This window comes from Xiphias gladius, chromosome 16 (genome assembly GCF_016859285.1).
Source record: "Xiphias gladius isolate SHS-SW01 ecotype Sanya breed wild chromosome 16, ASM1685928v1, whole genome shotgun sequence".
Lineage (NCBI taxonomy): Eukaryota > Metazoa > Chordata > Actinopteri > Istiophoriformes > Xiphiidae > Xiphias > Xiphias gladius.
Genome location: NC_053415.1, coordinates 23,494,157 through 23,512,225, shown reverse-complemented (window position 1 = coordinate 23,512,225; position 18,069 = coordinate 23,494,157). Strand labels below are relative to the sequence as shown.

The 18,069-nt window shown below is 41.2% G+C and overlaps 2 protein-coding genes across 3 annotated transcripts; one reads left to right on the top strand and one right to left on the bottom strand.

Moving 5' to 3' along the window:
• The first annotated feature begins 864 nt into the window (after positions 1-864).
• On the top strand, positions 865-11,634 carry hcn5 (hyperpolarization activated cyclic nucleotide-gated potassium channel 5). Its single transcript, XM_040148716.1, has 10 exons — positions 865-1,129; positions 2,370-2,556; positions 3,192-3,296; positions 3,603-3,740; positions 5,425-5,586; positions 6,591-6,684; positions 6,813-6,940; positions 7,864-8,010; positions 9,172-9,409; positions 11,036-11,634. Exons 1-10 carry the CDS (start codon positions 945-947, stop codon positions 11,206-11,208), a joined length of 1,557 nt encoding a protein of 518 aa, XP_040004650.1. The 5' UTR covers positions 865-944; the 3' UTR covers positions 11,209-11,634.
• LOC120801574 lies at positions 10,106-17,398 on the bottom strand. Of its 2 annotated transcripts, none has more exons than XM_040148718.1 (5): positions 17,289-17,398; positions 16,953-17,014; positions 16,510-16,699; positions 15,178-15,381; positions 10,106-12,999 (listed from the first exon to the last, which is right to left on the bottom strand). In XM_040148718.1, exons 1-5 carry the CDS (start codon positions 17,340-17,342, stop codon positions 12,265-12,267), a joined length of 1,245 nt encoding a protein of 414 aa, XP_040004652.1. In that variant the 5' UTR covers positions 17,343-17,398; the 3' UTR covers positions 10,106-12,264. The 2 variants fall into 2 exon arrangements, with proteins under 2 accessions (XP_040004652.1, XP_040004653.1); XM_040148719.1 differs by having other exon boundaries at positions 17,180-17,386.
• Positions 17,399-18,069: the final 671 nt, after the last annotated feature.

The following is an 18,069-nucleotide window of genomic DNA, read 5'->3' as shown; positions in this document are numbered from 1 at the left end:
ACTTCCAGTGTATCTTGTACCTGTGTGCAGTTATCCAAAGATAATCTGAAAAAAACAGTAATCTTGACACATGTCACGCACTAAGCTGCTGGTGATTCACCTTACCCGCTGACAGGACCCCTCGGTTAATCCATTGCAAGTTTTCTCGCAACGGATCCTAACCAACCCTCCAAGAAAAAGTGAAAAGATCCAGATGAATTCAATCCCAAACTTCTACTTTGTAATCCTCAAAATGAAATATTTCAGCCTGATTCTTTTTTTTTTCTTTCTACTGATGTGAAATGTGCAAACAAACAACACAGGAGCTCGCTCAGAGCTGCAAGCATATGTACAGCATCAGGTAACACAGTACAGTGTTTAATTACATCGCTGGTAGGGATGGCTCGGACTGAACTTGCCCCTGCACACACTGCCGGATGTCTAGTTCACATGCAATAATTGTGATCCCCTCCACACACATGCATACACACACACACACACATGCCATTGTCTTCGGTATTAATGTGAGTTGAACCCTGCCCTCTTGACATGGCTTGATTCATGTGGGGATGAGACACAGATACTGAATAGTTGATGAGCTGGGAAAAAAGAAAAGAGGTGGAGGGGTTGGGTGGGGGCAGGAATAGAGAGAGGCTGATGGAGAGGGAGGGAGGGAGGGAGGGAGAGAGCAGAAAGGCGGGTATCCACTCGCCTTTCTCCACACAGCTTCAGTAAGCCCTGAGGTTGGGAGCCTTGATGGAAAATTACCTTGTGACAAAGAGGGGAGGTCAGGACTGGTAGAGTCAGACTCCACTCGTCCTGAGAGGGAGAACCAGAAGCAGCAGCAGCAGCAGCAGCAGCAGCAGCAGCAGCAGCAGCAGCAGCAGCAGCAGCAGCAGCAGCAGCAGCAGCAGGAGGGGGATGGCCTGTGCGTTCGGCTGATCAGAGGGGACCGAGGTTGGGCAATGGAGAAACTAAAAGGTCCCGCCGTGGGATGCAGTATGGCCACCTGTGGATGGAGAGCCCTGCTTCTCCCGCAGCTGAACAGACAGTCGTTGTACGTGTACGGCAGCGAGGTGGCCGTGGAGAAGGAGTGCATCCGACAGCTGGAGAGCGGAGTCTTTGTAATTCACCCTTTCAGCCTCATGAGGTATTTAATATATCTGATAGATTGAGGCCAGTCCTGTACTGAGACACTACCCCCACATTCAGTGTGACTGTATCTTTTAAAGTTGTGTAGTTTCAGTAAGTTTTTATAGGTAATTATTTGCTTCATTTTGCTCCTGGGATTAATACAGTGTTATCTTATCCCATTTTATTTTATCTTACAATCTTTATCCATATTAGAGCTTAAATAATTAGTCCTTTAATTGATTAATTATTCATCGATAGAAAATAATCTGAAACTATTTTTATAATTAATCAAAAAATGCCGAACATTTTCTAGCTCCAGTTTCTCGGATTCACAGATTCGCTGTTTGTCTGAATATTTTTAGGTTTTGAAGTGTTTTTGAAGGGAACTTGCATCACCTTTGATGTTAGGAAACTGTGTTGGGGATTTTTCTGTATTTTCTGACATTTGGTAGAATAAACATTAGATCAATTAATTGAGAAAATAATCAGCAGATTAATCAATAATGAAAATTAGTTAGTTAGTTAGTCATTACTTGCTGCCCTACTCAATGTTTTTGCCCTACACCGATTATATCTGTCACCCACAAAATTAAAAACCAATTACCGGTTTTAACGTTGTGGCTGAATGGTGTAGTATTAAGCATTAGTCAACAATACAATAATTCATTATGATAATTATTTGTGTTGTACTTCTGAAAGCATGTCATAAAACCCTTAAATTGGTGTAACATTTAAAGAGAAAATAAACACCGGAGCAAAACAGTAACCTACAAGAGCAATTGAAATTTGAACATCAGTAGAGGAGAATTAAAATGATTACTACTCTTGAAATTCCAGTTTTGTGAGGTGAATTTAAAGATAATAGTGGAGGATTAGAAGGGAAAATAACAGATGGATCGAATGGCTTGTTTGAGAACAGGTTTTCACATACGGCTGGTTTTACATTACCCATGCAGTATTGTTATTATTAGTCCATAAGGCAATCAAATGGAATGAATACAGGGAGCAAATGAAACAACTGGGATCAGAGAGCAGAGTTATTTGAGCCTGGAAACTGAACCCTGGCTTGGGAGATGTGCAGTTACAGTAGCAGAGAAAATCAGCTTGCCTTACCGGCTGCAGCATGACCGTCTAATGAGTCCTTCTGGCAAACGAACAGAGACTTTCCTCTACAAACCTACATGGAAAACAAGATCTGAGGGTTACTCAAAAGTCACACAAGCTCAAATATGTTTTCTTGATGTTTTTCCTTGTAGGAGTTACTACATCATGTGCATGATGGCCATCACGTTTCTGAACCTGATTGGGATTCCCATGGAGATAGCTTTTCTGGATGGAAACAGTGGGCTGGCATGGGAGGGGTTTAACGTGTTTTCAGACACGCTGTTCCTGATAGATGTGGCTCTGAATTTCCGGATGGGCATCATAGCAGAGGACGGCGAGGTGAGAGTGGCCGTACTCTATTTTCAGACACAATCTGGAAGACTATAATCCCTGTACAGACAAGCACATACAATCCATCTCTGCCCCATCTGTAATCTACTCAATACACGAAAGGCAAGATTAACAATCTCTCCCCTCTCATCTCCTGGACATGGGCGAAATTGGCACCTGCTGTTTGATTTTATAACAGGGATTACTGTATTGCATAAATGAGAAGTATAATATTTCCAATAAAGTATGGTACAGACTATATCCTGTTTGCTTTCATCTGCTTATGCTTTATGATTTCTATCTTGTCAATCACAAGTGGCCCATCTGTGGTGTTGTTCTGTCTGTGGAGGTTACTCTGGACTGCACAAGCATCTGGTTTTGCCAGATTTATTCTCAGACGATTTTTCCCCGTTTGAAATATTCATGCATGCGCTTCAGCAACAATTCAACAACGCTGTCAGATTAATTCAGATTTTCTTTGAGTACACCGCAAATCTCATCTGACATGACTGTCTCGCTTCTTTTTGGACAAACTCCCAAAATATTGGTTCAGTTCAAGTGTTAAATTATACATCTGATCGTGGCACGTGCTGCACAGCGCCTTCATCCATCTGCTCAATCTGCTGCTCCGCTCTCTCTCACAGGAAGCTATTCTGGATATCAAGCGGATCCGAGTCAGTTACCTGAGGACATGGTTCATACCAGACGTTATAGCTGCTTTCCCGATCGGCTACATTCTGCTGTTTGCGGTAATAATGAACAGACTGACGAAGCAGCAAAAAGCCAGCAGTTTGCTGCAGTATCTGTCAGTGCACAAAACAATCTTGCACTTTATTTTACATAAACTGTTCATGGTTTATAATCAAAAACTTATGTGGCACTTAGAGCAGTCAGAAAGTGCCTTACAGACAGTAAGTATTTAAGAAAAGGAAATAAAATGATGGTTTGAAAAAACTTAAGACAAGTATATTATAAATAAATATAAAATAATAATAATAAACCAGGAAAATACCTGAAAAGAAAGTAAATATACATTTTTAATTTTACTATCCCAGGACTTACAATACCACAACGATGACAACCCCTCCAAGACCAACAAGATGATGAGGATACTGATGTTTGTGCGGATCCTCAGCTTGATCCGACTCGCCCGAGTGTCCAGACTGGTCAGGTTCTTCAACGAAGTGGAGAAAGTAAGTTCAAACGCCAGACAGTCTTCAGAGCTCACCTCTGAAACTCAATCAACCTTTCTCCTGCCTGCAGATACCTTACCAGACCTGGCTCCGATGACAAATCTGACTTTGACCACTTACAATGTCATTTGTAAAACGAGAGCTGGCACATAGCTCATCGATCAACTCAACAATCAATTCACTTGTATTATTTATTTATTTATTTTTAGCAGAGGTTTCCTTTTTCTAATCAAATGTAACCACGCTTTAGTGGTCAAACAACAGAGGCCTGAGGAAAAGTAAAGGGATAGAGACGTTGCTGTCGTATAGATGGCCCTTTGATAATTTGGCTGTATTTCTCAGACTTCCAGATGTGCAGAGTTTCCCCAATCGTGCACTGTGTCCTGCTGAATAAGTGAAGTTCTCCACAAAGTCGAGTGCCTCCCCTTTTATTAAAAACTGGTGCTGAAGGTATTATATTAATGTTCATCACCAGAGTCCTAGCATTGTTGGTGTTGCGGGTTGTTTGCTTGGCAAATAACTCAAGCTTCTCTGTCTTTTCTCTGCATGTTGTGAAAGATGGGTGCAATAAATTTGTTTGGTTACTTTTATTTAATTAGCTGTTAGATTGAGTTAGATCAGGCATACTGGATAACGGAACAAAGGATAATTCTGCTTTTTGTTGGGGTTTTTTTTAATTTATTTTTATAACAAACTGAGTCTCTTTTTCAAAGTTACCTGCTGAGATCTGAAAACATTGGGGACATTGCTTAAAAGAAGTCAAACAAGGCAACATAAATGAACAGTCAGACCATCACAAAGGTTTTAAACACACTTATTTGGAAGAGGAAACAAAGACAAAGGTAAAATTGGATTATTGCGTTGTAAATGTCCATCACAGTTTACAGACTAATGTTCTGGTTCAACTTTGACTTAACAAGCTCTCTGTAATTGTTTCTTCCGTACAGTAAGGGATTTTTTGCCAACATTTCAGCTGCAGTCACTTTCGGTTTTACCTGCACATTAAGGGGTGCAGGTAATCTAGCTAAACTGTTGGCTTGTTTACACGCCCGTCTGTCTGATCGTCTGACTGCTTGTGTTTCTTGCCCCGTCGGACTCTGTTGTAGTGATGTCGTCATGGTCCCACATCTCAGCAGTTACTTGCAGGAATACCATGTTCTCATAACTGACAGAAATTATGACCAAAATATGAAAGTACGAGCCAAGTTGTAATAAACCAGAATCATCTTTTCTACTTTTTTTTTTTTTTTCTTTTTTTTTTACAGCAAGTTAAAGTCATGAAAAGGGACCTTAGGTCTGCACAATACACATAACTCTAACCAAATTCTGCTCAAGCTTAATCAACATCACTGTCAACATTTTTACATTATTGTCAAGGTTTTTCTCTATTCATAGTGGGTGTTGAGTTAGTGTAACGTAGCCAGTGAGAGAACATATTAACTTACTGTCCTAAACACTGGAGATATTTTGTGCCAGTGAGTAAGTGAGTGAGTGTATACTGTTTATATACAGTATAGACTTGGGAGAGGACATGGCAGATCCTAGACCAGATTTAAACCCGCTATCCTGCTGTCATAAGCCACATACCTCAGCAAACTGAGCCACCAGGATGATCTGTGCTGTCTACGATTTGCTTACCAAGTGCCATAAAGTCGCATGCTTTCATGTCATCTCTTCGGGACAGGTGTCAAATGCAAACCTGGAGGTGGTCCGCCTGTTCTTCCGCATCTTGTCTTTGTTCATGATGATTTTCCTGCTGTGTCACTGGAACGGCTGCATCCAGTACTTTGTCCCCATGCTGGAGGAGTTCCCCTCTGACTGCTGGGTCCGGAAAGAAAACCTGATGGTAAAACTCATGTCACAAAACTTCCTCTAGACAAACTGAGTGTGAATGATGAAGGTGACTGATGAGTTGTTGTGAATGATGTAAAAAAATGAGTTGGAAGCTATTTTAGCAATCGATTAATCGATTTTCGAATGTAAGTCATTTTGAAAGCAAAAATACCAAATATTCATTGGTTCCAGCTTCCACAACAGGGTCTAAGAAATTTCTCTGTGGCAAACCTAGAACGCGTCCAGAAATGTAATATGTATCACCAGTAGTGTTCCTGTTAATAGCGTAAAATTGTTGCACAGAAAAACACTTAGTGGCGCTTTAAACATCTACACCACAGGCATTAGTTCAAAGTCACGTGAAGATTTGTTGTTGCTGTTGTCAAGATTCAGGGGCCTTTACCACGAAGCAAGATTAGTGGGTTTTAACTCCGGTTTTTCATTATCACGAGGCTGGCTCACTTCTAACTGGGGTAGATCAACATGCTAACGCTATGCTGCAAGGCTAACGGGCACCGGAGCAGGTTAACTTCAGAGGATCACGTCATTGTGACAATAATTGGAAATAAAAACTAAACCCTCTGATTTCTTTTATTAGAAAAATAATCCAAACACCGTTAAATATTGACTGTGATTATAAATACAACATGTCTGATTAACCTTATCAGACATTAACTACTTCTCTCCTCCTCTCTCCTCTCCTCTCTGCTTTGGTAGCAGAAACAGTCTGACATTACATGTAACTTTTTTTATTTATCACAAATTCATTATAGTTTGTTCATGATCTGACAATAAGGCAAAAAATACTCAGTATACACTAAAGAACCTTACAATATTTCCTGCACTTATTTACAGTGTATCTATGTAGCTTCGTGATACCGGTTATCCGGGGCGGCTGGCAGTAGGCTCAGTGAAGCCAGATAACCCCAAGAGAACCTTCCCTTAATTGAACTTGCTTAGTGGTACGGGCCCCAGATCTACAAATAGTGCCACTAATGAAGAAAATATTTCTTCCAGAATGCCACAGTGATCGTGAAGTACTCTTGGGGAGTATTTCGAGCTCTCTCGCAGATGATTGCTCTCTCTTATGGATCCATGGACGCTCCAACAAGTGAGAACTATTGATTTTCCACAGGCACTAATGGCATTCAAGTATAGGTGTAACACATTAGTCTCTCAGACATAAATACACCACATAATACGCTAAATGAGCTGTCCCGGTGGTATCTTGTTCTCCAGATTATGTTGAAATGTGGATCGTCATGGTCAGCATGGTGTCCGGCTGTCTGATGTACACCGTCCTCGTGGCCAACGCTACAGCCATGATTGCCAACATCGACCCGGCAGCGAAGGAGTACAAGAGCAAGGTCCTCACGAGTGACAATTACTGTCCTTCATCAGCAAATACAGCTCGTACTAAACAAGTTATTGCACTTAGTGAAACACAAGCAAGTAATGAGTTGACATTGGTTGCAATTCAAACTCAAAATTATTTTATTATAATAATAATCTTTTACTTGTAGAGCACTTACAGAGTGCTTCACACAGGGCAGCAAATTAAACACAAAATCAAAGAGGAAAAGATAAAACCAATTCCAGTGGTGTAAGATCAAAGAATTTATAAAAAGGGAATTCAAAACTCAATAAAAGACAAATGAAATAAAGTAAAATAAAAACTCAAATGAGCTCATGATATCCTCTACAATAAAAATGTGTTTTAAGAAGGGATTTAAAAGACATCACTGACTCTGCCAGAATATTTAAGGGTTTTTTGTTGCATTGTTAGTTTATTTGGTTATTTATGTATACTGTAGGGGGCAAAGCAAATCAATCAACACTGATATTTTAAAATTATATCATATTATATTATATCAAAGGAATAAAAAAGAGACCTTCTGAGTTAATGATATTGTAAGAATTTGATATTCAGTAAATATTACACATGCTATTGCAATAATTTAATAGATTTGGAGTGGAGAACTAAAAAAACATTGATTAATTGAATTATCTCATGCCTTTTTTAAATAATTTTTTTAAATCAAATATCTATTTATTAAGTTAACTTAAGGATTGAAATTTATATATTTTTATGTGATTCTGTATCATTAGTTGATATTCTAGCATTTTAATATTTATTTTTATTAATATAGTTATTTATCATAAAGTCTTATGTAGGACAGAAGTGGCCGGTGTGAAAACAGACGAGGGACGACGCATGTTTCATTTCATTCAAGCACCGTAACATCGTCTCGTTACTTTCAGTCTGTAAGAACAGTGTGACTCTCTGCAGATGAGCCGTTTGGAGCACTACATGACCTTCATGAAGCTCCCACCTGAACTGCAGCTTCGCATCAGCAACTACTACCAGGCTCGCTACGGGGGGAAGTGGTTTGACGAGAAGGACGTCATGGACACCGTGTCCTCAGCACTTAAAGAGGTACGGTTTTGAACTAAATGCTCACCTCCCGACCGCTGCTTCTATCTGATTTGTTTTAATGAATCGCATATTGATGCCTAAATGAAATGGCGCTCTTCTTCCGCGGTGAGTGGAATCTCAGAGGCGTGGACTACTGTGGAGGCAGAGTAGGGAATTCTGGTAAAACTTCACCTACATCTGAGTGGAAAAGTCTGAAGATGTAAAAAATACAGTAGTATAAAGAACAACTTTATTGTCTCTATTGTTCTTTACACTACAAGTGTTGCTGGATTTTTTTTACCCCTTCAGACCTCTTCCCTTCTCCGTGCACCATGCGAGTCTTTGAAGTTGTGCCAGAATTCCCTGCTCTGCTTCTACCTACATTAATAATGAAATCCAAAGACTGATTTTGATCTGAGATGCGTATTGTTTACAGTACGAGCGTCTTACCGCCTTGAGAAGCTAACCACATGCGGCATTTTAAAGGACAAGTGTGTAGGACTCAGTGGCATCTAGTGGTGAGGTTCTGGATTGCAACCAACTGAATACCCCTCCCCTCACCCCTCCCGACCCTTTGATTTGTCCTTTCTTGGCTACCGTAGAAAGATTGCGGTGCAACATGGCGGGTTCCTTCGAAGAGGTAACACTACCTATGTAGACACGAGGGGCTCATTCTAAGTTAAGGAAAACACAACAGTTCTTATTTTTAGGTGATTATACACTAATGAAAACACAATTATGAATATTAATGTTCCGTTTGTGCCAGTAGATTTCCTTAAATCCTACACACTGGTCCTTTAATTTTCAAACTGATTGAGGACATCAGGCCTGTTCCAAGTGTTAGGGTTAAAGAAATGATCAGAATCAGGACACTTAAGTGCAGGCAGATTGAAACAAACTGAATTAAACGAAACCCCTTTCAGTTACTGGAACAACCACAGTATTTATGTGCAGATCACTAATATAAACTGCACAGATTCTTTGTAACCTCACACACTTGACTCATTTTGGGTCTTGTTGACATCCATATGAGGTACATAGGATTATATGTTATTCAGTTATTTGAATTTTTTAATGCCATACCTGGGTCTGCTTTATTTGTCATTTAGTTCCTACTGTTATTATTTATTTCTTTTGTTGTGAATTAAATGTGTTTTAAAATCATGCATATTTATTTTTCAGCAAATCCTGTCGGTGATGTGCGGCCGCCTGCTGAGAAAGGTGCCAATGTTTCAGAACAGAGATCAAAACTTCATCAGTGCCGTTCTCCCCAAACTGGAGTACGAGGTTTTTCAGGAGGGAGATGTCATTGTCCGTCAGAACGTCCCGGGCGACCGCATGTTCTTCATCGACCACGGCCAGGTCCTGATGGAGACTGACTCCTACGAAAGGGAACTGTGTGATGGAGACTTTTTTGGAGGTGGGTTGGATTTACTCTCTGGTTTTTGATTATCTGCAACATCGTGGAAAATATTCGGCGATCTGGAAATTGGTAGGTAGTAAATTTGATGTGGGAGAGGAGAAGGAAGTGAAGGAACATCAGGCAATTTCACAAATGGTTCATTTTAGAGGTATTAACTTACCAGAATGTGTTTTACAACTTATTATACAAAGTTTTCCGCTAAATGAACTGGAAATCAGATTGAGTACACCACATAAGAAGCACAATAAGTACACCACAGCGCTGTGTAAGTGTTATATAATGAACATAATGAATGGACAGAAACAGCAAAAATTGCCGTGAGCTCATTTGTGTTTACTTTTTGTGTTTCTGCTGTGTTTTTAAACACATTTAGGTACATTATGCATTAGGTGCATTTTCACTGAGCAGTGTCACAATATCACTGTGTACTTTAAAATACGTTCACATTGGTTAATTCAGGTCAATATTCTGAGGTTAGTATAAATGTGAATTTGACATTTGCTCAGACATCACCGTGATGTTCCTTCTTCTAACCACTAGTGTGCGTTCAGGGTATCAAATTAATGCATTAACCTCTCATTAAGGCTTAGTTCACTCAAATTACAAAAAAAAAAACACGCAGTATATGTAGATAGTTTCTATTTTAATTCCTGAGGTTTTGATATATATCTGTCTCTGAGATTTCTGCCTCCACCCCAATACAATGAATGTGAATGGAATTCCATATGGCAGGGCTGTTAGCATTGTAATGTCCTCACTTGAGGACATCTTGCCAAACTCAATTTAAACTGTTAGTAGTTATACTCTGGATAATCCACAGACCTTACTGTGAACAGTTTTCACTGGAACTACTCTCTACCAGAGAAACAGTCCCGTATGAAAACATCCGACAGCTTGTTCTGCGGATTATCTACAGTAACAGGGATTGAGCTTCTAGGAAAAGATGTTTCTGTTGTCATTTTTAAGTGCTGTGAGCTTGCACTGGCAAAAAATCTGTAAGACAGATATTTCAAAACTTGGACAAATAAAACCGAAACTATCTGCATGGCTAGGTGGCACCAGAGAGCGGTGATTTGAGTTTTAATTTACACAGTTTCTGTATACAAGGGCAGTTTTTAAAAGAAACTGGAACAGGTACGGACGGGAAAAAATTAAGCTAAAGCAACTGCCATGTGGAGATTTAGTTAATTAGTTCACATCAGTATATTTTGTTTATTATATTTGGATTCAGATTGTAGGCAGGTGTTGTGTGATTCTGAAAGTACCCAGTTGATTATTCCCAACTTGTCACACATGTATACACATGCACGGGCACTTCTGCAAGCTCCTGTTTGTTTGCATAGGTGAGCAAGAAGCATTTTTTTTTCTAAAAAATCACCAAAGTGAATAAATCTATCTTTTCCAATTTGTGGGATTTACTTAATTCTCAGGCTATAAGTGCGAACGGGCCCTAATCTTTTTGGAACCAAAGCTCAGCAGCGTTTAGAGCTAAGCAGGCTTCCCGAAATAACTGAGCTAAGTCTGCTTATTTAATTTAGGATTAATTGTCAGAGCTCATCCCCGTCATTAGGGTTTACTCGCTCATTAACCACGCTCTTGTGGTTCCCTCCATGTGCAAAACAGAGACATGCGTGCTGACCAAAGGCAAACATCTGGCCACGGTGAAGGCGCTGACCGACTGCCAGTGCTTCTCGCTGTCCTTTGACGACTTTCGGCAGGTGCTGGAGGGCATCCCAGATGTCAGGAAGGACTTGGAAAACATGGTTCACCTCAACTTTGATGGTGGACTTGTGTAAGTCCAAAAACAGTAATTGGATTTTTTTTTAACTGTATGAAAAGGACAGGAGCTAAGGAGCAATTTATGTTATTATGTGATGGACAGTAAGAGATGTTGCTGGTTCCTCTTGTGGACACGAGTCAGACACTTATTCGTTGATAAGATGGACATTTTTACAACACTGACTCTGACTGGGAATTATTCTGTCTTCTGATCCATCAGTTATCAGCAATGAACAATGACCTCAACAGGAAAGACGGGTCAAACATTTGATCTCTGCCTCCTTGTGGAAGTTGCGATTTTGTTATTGAGGTTTAGAAAGTCAATGCATATGTTAGTGACAAAGCCAGAAAGGGACATTCTGGTTTCGTACAACTTTGGCTTTGTTTTCATTTTTGGTTTTCGCCATGATTCCTATCAATAAAAACAACATTGTACTCACCAAGTTAATTGCTGAGATCTGGGAACACGTCAACATTTATGGAACAGGCGAAAGATTGGGCAAGAAACACAGGCAGTCAGACAATCATAGGTTTAAAACAAACCGCCGTGTTAGCTGAACTTATTTGAACAGAGAACAACAATAAAATTATTACCCAACTCTCGTACAACTTTGATCCTTAGTTTTTAACTTCAAATAGTCCTGTAGATAATCTGGCTAAACTGGTAAAAACCACCTGGCTGATGGTCTGACTTCATGTGTTTTCCCCCGGTTGGACTTTGCTGTAGCGATATCATCCTGTTCATGAATGAGCATGAATGTCTGTACAAAATTAAAATCCATCCAATGTTTGTTGAGCTATTTTGGTCTGGACGAAAGTGGGGGTGCCTACCGTCCGACATTACCGTCGCTGGATCAGACCAAAGTTGTTAGAAACTGGAAGTTTGCTTTAAAGGAAGGTAAAAACTCGTGTATGTCATTTTCCCTTTTCTCTAAAATGACATTTATTTGGAAGTAATATTACACAAGACAAGTCAATGCCAGTGTGAAAGCAAGAAAAATAAAGCAGATACTGTAATATGATTATCAAACATCTGTGCGAGAACAGCAGGTTGTACCCCCCTGGTTTCCCTTTCATCCGAACACGCACACGGTGCCCGAGGCCAGCCGGTGTTTGTACTCGTAGAGGTAGTAGGAGGCTGGAGGGAAGTTGCACTTCATCTCCATCCTGCCCGGCACCACGTGGACGGCCACACCAGATCCCAGCCCCTCCTGCAGCTTCTTCAGCATGCGGGAGGCTAGGTAGCGGCGCGCCCTGCCGGGGTCCTCCTCGATGGAAGCATAAACCTCAGGGGGCGGGTTGGGGATCTTCCACTCCAGGTCCTGGATAAGCTGGTGGATGCGACTCTTGTCCAGCGAAGTGGGTGCGTCACGGTAGCAAGCCACCACATGGGGGATCGGAGCTTCGGACGCTACAGATAGGAAATTGTTGCGCTGCTGTTCTGCCGGTGCATCTTCCTTTTCTTCTTGCGTCTCCTCCTCCGTCTCGTCCTCCATGGATCCCACGGCAGGGTGGAGCATCACCGCCCAGCGCAGCCAATCATAGTTCTTCTCCAGGGCCTTCAGGATGCCTGTCGCCGCCTCCTCAGGAGGTGCGCGGTTCTGCACGGCTTCGTGCAGCTGTTGCCGAATGTCCTCTTCCGCCTGCTCCAGAAAGTATCCTAAGCAGCGACCACCTGTGTTCTTCATCTTCCTGTAGAGGGCACCCATGCGGTCGGACCAGGTCTTCATCAGCAGACCCTGATCTCTGCCTGTCAGAGAAGCCTGCGTGAAGAGACACAGCAGACCGGTGCCCAGGACAAAGTTTATCTGTCGAAAGAAAGAGGAAGGAAAGGAAAAAGAATGCACTTTTCAAAAAGTGGTCAAAAATAGTTTCCCATCTGGGATTTTTGGCAACTGCACTGACTTTAAAGTGTTTCCAAATCTCATCATTACAGCAGAACAGAGGCTGGTCATGACTGTTCTGGCTCATTCTCTTAAACTGAAGTGACCACTTGTTCCCACGAGACTGTCTGAGCTCCTCTCTTTCCTCAAAATAAAACTCACAGAAAGGTGCTCCAGGATTAGAACACAGAGCCTGTTAGTGTCTGATGTGGAGATATGGAAATGAACGGGTAATTTTAGTTTTGTGTTATTCATCCTATTTAAAGTGTACTTTAAAGTTTGTCTGATTTACAAAAAAAAAAAAAAAAGGAAACCATTGCCAGTATTCCTGTGCCTGCGGGAGAGAAAAACCCGGCATGAAACATAAACTTATCACCTACAACATGTTTATACATGATAAGTTCTTCAAGGTTAAAGAAACATAACTGTGGTTCCTTTGCTCAACAAGGTCAGGTTCTCCGGTCTGGATGCATGATTTACAGCGGTGACTTTGATTGCTACAGTCAGTTACACATGCCGCTGCCCTTGTCTCAGAGCACTGTGGATTCCTCCAGCTGACTGCACAGACTAAAGTTAGGTCTGTTGCACCAAATCCTTTACTGGATAATTTCACTGAGATTCACTTAGGCTGCAGCAAATTGAGCAATTCTTTGCGCCTCAGTGAAAGCACTGGGCTTGTTATATTACTCAGTGCATTTGTGCAATTCAGGTCATAGTGCAAAAAAAAAAAAAGTCCTGGAAAAGAGCACTGGACAAACAAATCACTCCTTTAGCACCAATTTCAAGCAGAAATTGCTTCAGCATTAAGGCTAATCCACCGTGGCTGGCTCCCTCACACCCTAAAGCCCCTTGATAAGTGCACTCTGGACTGATTTGAATTTCTAGGATGAAAACCCTGCTCTTAAAACTGTGGAAAAAAAACAGCTGTTTTGTTTTTTTACCCTGCCCTTAAAATGATTGTACATATCATTTCTAATAAGGGGTGAATGCTGTTCCCACACGAGTCATGTGGACGTATAAGAAACAAGCCTGTGACGGCTGCCATGTCCAAGGTCCATTTCCTCCCAAAGTGGACACTCATGATGCAGCAGGCTGGTGATGTGTGTCTTGCTCGGGGGCACCAGAGAATGACAGATGGACTAATGGACACACAGTCAGGTTTTATGTTTAAAAAAAGCGAGCGGTCCATCCAGTCATTTCTAGTTTTTTATGTAAGAAATAGGAGAGAGAACTCTATGTGATTCCTATGCAAAAAGGGAAATGTGTGCTTTTGTGGTGCTCAAACCTGTGACATTTACACCACAGCTGTGTAATGTTGTTTCACAGACAATAAAGTATTCAGGCTTTGAACTCCTGTTTTAATTTTAAGTTTAAAGCCTGCTCAGCCATCGCAGCACTCTGTTGTAGCTCCTTTCAGTGGATACCAAACTTTTTTTTCGTTTTTTGTTTTTTTTACAACAGCGTAGGCAAAAGGGAACTTGGCAACCCAGCTCACAAGAAAGACACAGCTCTGCTGCATTAAATATTCAGTTTATTTTCATACCAAGAAGATAGATGCAGGAAGCTTCATTCCCCACAAGACCTCGATGTTTTTCTGTCACATTTATCTTTTTGGTCTGGAAATTGAATATTTAATCGTGTGCAGCTGTGCTCCTCACTGCTTTTTTGTTTTCTTAAAACCTCGTTCTCAGGGAGATTGCATATATTTGCATTATTTTCATGAAATGCCATCTGGAATAGCTTCGTATTTCTTGGATCTGATGACATTAAGCATAATACACACGGATGACAGATCCGCAGCGCTTCACTTCCGGTTTAAAAAGCTGTCTGTCCTGTTGTCCTTCTTATTTCTGTCAATTTTTATTCCTTCCCACACTCGTGAACATGAGGATGTTAGATTGCTGTGTCACCTCGGGCTTCCTCCTGCTGTAGTTTAGCAGGGTTGCGTGGCCCTGCATAATGACAGTTTAGCAGGGTTGCGTGACCCTGCATAATGACTTGTAAGATAAGAAAAAAAAAGATACTTTAACGACCCCTGTGGGGAGTCGAGTTAAACACAGAGACTCCCCACCCCTCCACATCGCGCCCTGCGCCTTCACCAACCTTGACGCAGAACTCCCTCAGCTCCCAGCGTTTGGGCTTGCGGGTCAGAATGAGCTCCTCCAGGAGGGTCGGCTGGTCGGTCAGCGCCGACACTCCCATCAGACGGTTGTAGAGCGCCGTCACCTGCCTCTCCAGACGGTAGTCCTGCACATACTGCAGGAACACCTCCGTCTCCTTCTTGGTGAAGTCTGACTGGGCCCTCACCTGAAACAGGCAGGCATCCATGACACAAACAAGCTGACCATCTTTTACCAGTATAGCTTTTCTCTGTTATTTCAAGTTTTTCTAATACTAACGCCTCGCCACTGACACTCTGCTCGAATTAGGGGGAAGTGGGAGGTAGGAGGAGGTCTCTGAACACTTGCAGTCACTGTAAAGGTTTAAGATTCGGGTTCATTTGGATGCACTTACAGGACAGTGGTTCCTAAAATCTGCAGGTTTCCTTTCTAGAATACATCACAATGTGAGGGCTGATGATGACTGTGTTGCCAACAGGTTCCACCATATTTATCTCTCTTTTCCTACTTAGAGTGGTGTAATTTCATCCGATATCAAACAACAAACCTCATTGCCTATCAAGACGAGGCTCATGGGCGATTTTCAGTGTTTTTAAAAGGACCCAAAGTGTAATACAAGTTTACTTGCAGAGCAAGAAGACCTGGTTGACAAATGCTAATGCAAAAAGTGTCATTAAAAAAGGCATGCACGAATTCTGCCGGAATTTAATCCTCTACCTTTTTTTTTCTTCTGAATTTCAATCACATTTCCACTCCAGTGGAACACTCAGCGAAAGGAAAGCAGTTCCTACTAACATTTTGAAATTATTATTCAGATGACAAAAAGGCACAAGCCTGTTAATACTAAATCTGGTAGAAACAAAATAGCTGCTTCAGTCATACGTCTGGTCACACATCTACATTTACATAATACACTTAGCATGATGAGTTCAGTCACAAATCAGTTCGGAAAAAACTGGCGGAGTGCTTGTTACTCTTCAAGGTCACTGACTGAAAACGGCAAATTGTCACATTGGAGAAGGTGAAATATACAAATGTTTGGAGTTTGTTTTTAATAAATTACTTACAATGATTAATCGACTATGAAAATTGTCATTGAATAATCTGATTAAATGTTTGCATATCGTTTACATGACTTTGGGTGTGACTGTCGAACAGCTGCTCTGCCTTCTCCTAACCTTCACAATAAAACATGAGAAGCAGATTTCTCATCACTTGCTAAGATGGTTTTAGATTACCCTCCAAAATACCCAGACAAGTATTTGGCTGTTCTCCATATAGCTGCATGTATCAGATTCAGGGACAGTTTCCTCACCGCTGTGCCCAGCTGGTAGTAGACCACTGCCAGGTCGTCCTCCAGCCGGTGGACCTCCTGGTCGTCCAGCAGGCCGTGACCCGATGCTCCCAGCTCCTGATCGATGTGGTCCAGGTTCTTCTTGGCCACCTCAGTCTCCTCCGCTGTGGCACTGCCGCCCAGATAGGAGCAGATTCCCTGAACAAGGACCCTGAGCAACACACACACACACACACACACACACACACACACACACACACACACACACACACACACACACACACACAATCCGGATTCACTTTGAACGGGATATGAGTAGTGACAGGCTGCCATATTGGAAGAAAATGTATTTTGAAATCATATTATTTCCTTTTTCGAGCTACTGTTTACTGCTGTGCAAGGCGTTTCATTAAAAGGCCTCACTAAATGGCTTACGTTCCGCATAATTCAAAGGGAAAACTCACCTCACAGTTTGCATGTAGCCCACTGGCTCCAAAACCTTCCCAAACATCGCCATGGCTCTAAGCTATGGAGAAAGTTAAAGAGTTATCCCCACATTCCCTGTAGCTCGTGTAAGAAATGTTTGAAATTGTTTAAGAAATGACTGAAATTAATGTAAATCCGTTCACTGTTCTGAAAACCCATTCACAAGACCAAACCCGAAACCTGTTGAGTCCTTTTCGCAACTCACCTCGGTCGTTCGTTCTGCGTGCAGGTTTGTACTGACCTTCGCGGTTTGTCCAATATTTATACACCGTGCTCAACAACCGGTGGATCTGATAAGAGTTCCACACACCTACCGTTCTCTCTGAACTTGACGGGATGATTGGAGTGAAACGGGAAAAGTGATGCATGATAGGAGTGAGTTCATATCTAGCTTTACTCCTCCAAACGCTGAGAGGTATATCTCCTCACATGGCCCTTTAATCTGTTGGGATTTTAGACAAAAAAAAAAATGCAGGACCTCATGGTCAGTCTTACTGTAGCTACACTGTTACATCGTGACGCAATAATTAAATGGACCAATCACAGACCAATTTTTGATTGTTCACGTTGAAAAAGCAAAATATTTTTTATTTTCTCAGTATAGTTACAATTATTATAAACTAGAGCTGCAACAATGAGTCAATTAATTGATTATTCAATTGAAGGAAGATGTATCGACAACTACTTTGAAAAGTGATTAATCGCTTAAGTCATTTTTTAAGAGAAAAATATTTTCCGGTTCCAGCTTCTCAGATGAAAGGATTTGCTGCTTTTTTTGGCTTTTGTGATAATAAACTGAATATCTTTGGGTTTTGGGTTGTTCCTTTGTTGAAAAAAACATTTTGAAGACATCACCTTGGGCTCTGGGAAACTAAGAGGAAATCCTTAGATTTTTTTTTTAAATATATATATTTTTTAGTATAAACGATTAGTAGAATCAGGTACAATCCGGGTACCAAAAGAGAAAAAAAAAGTAGCATGGAACTATCATGGGAAAAGCAGCTGAGACAGGAGTTATTCTGAAGCTTGCTAGCAGTGTTTCAGAACGGTTTGATATTGGTGTAATGAAGACGTAAAAATCTTAAAATTAAAAAA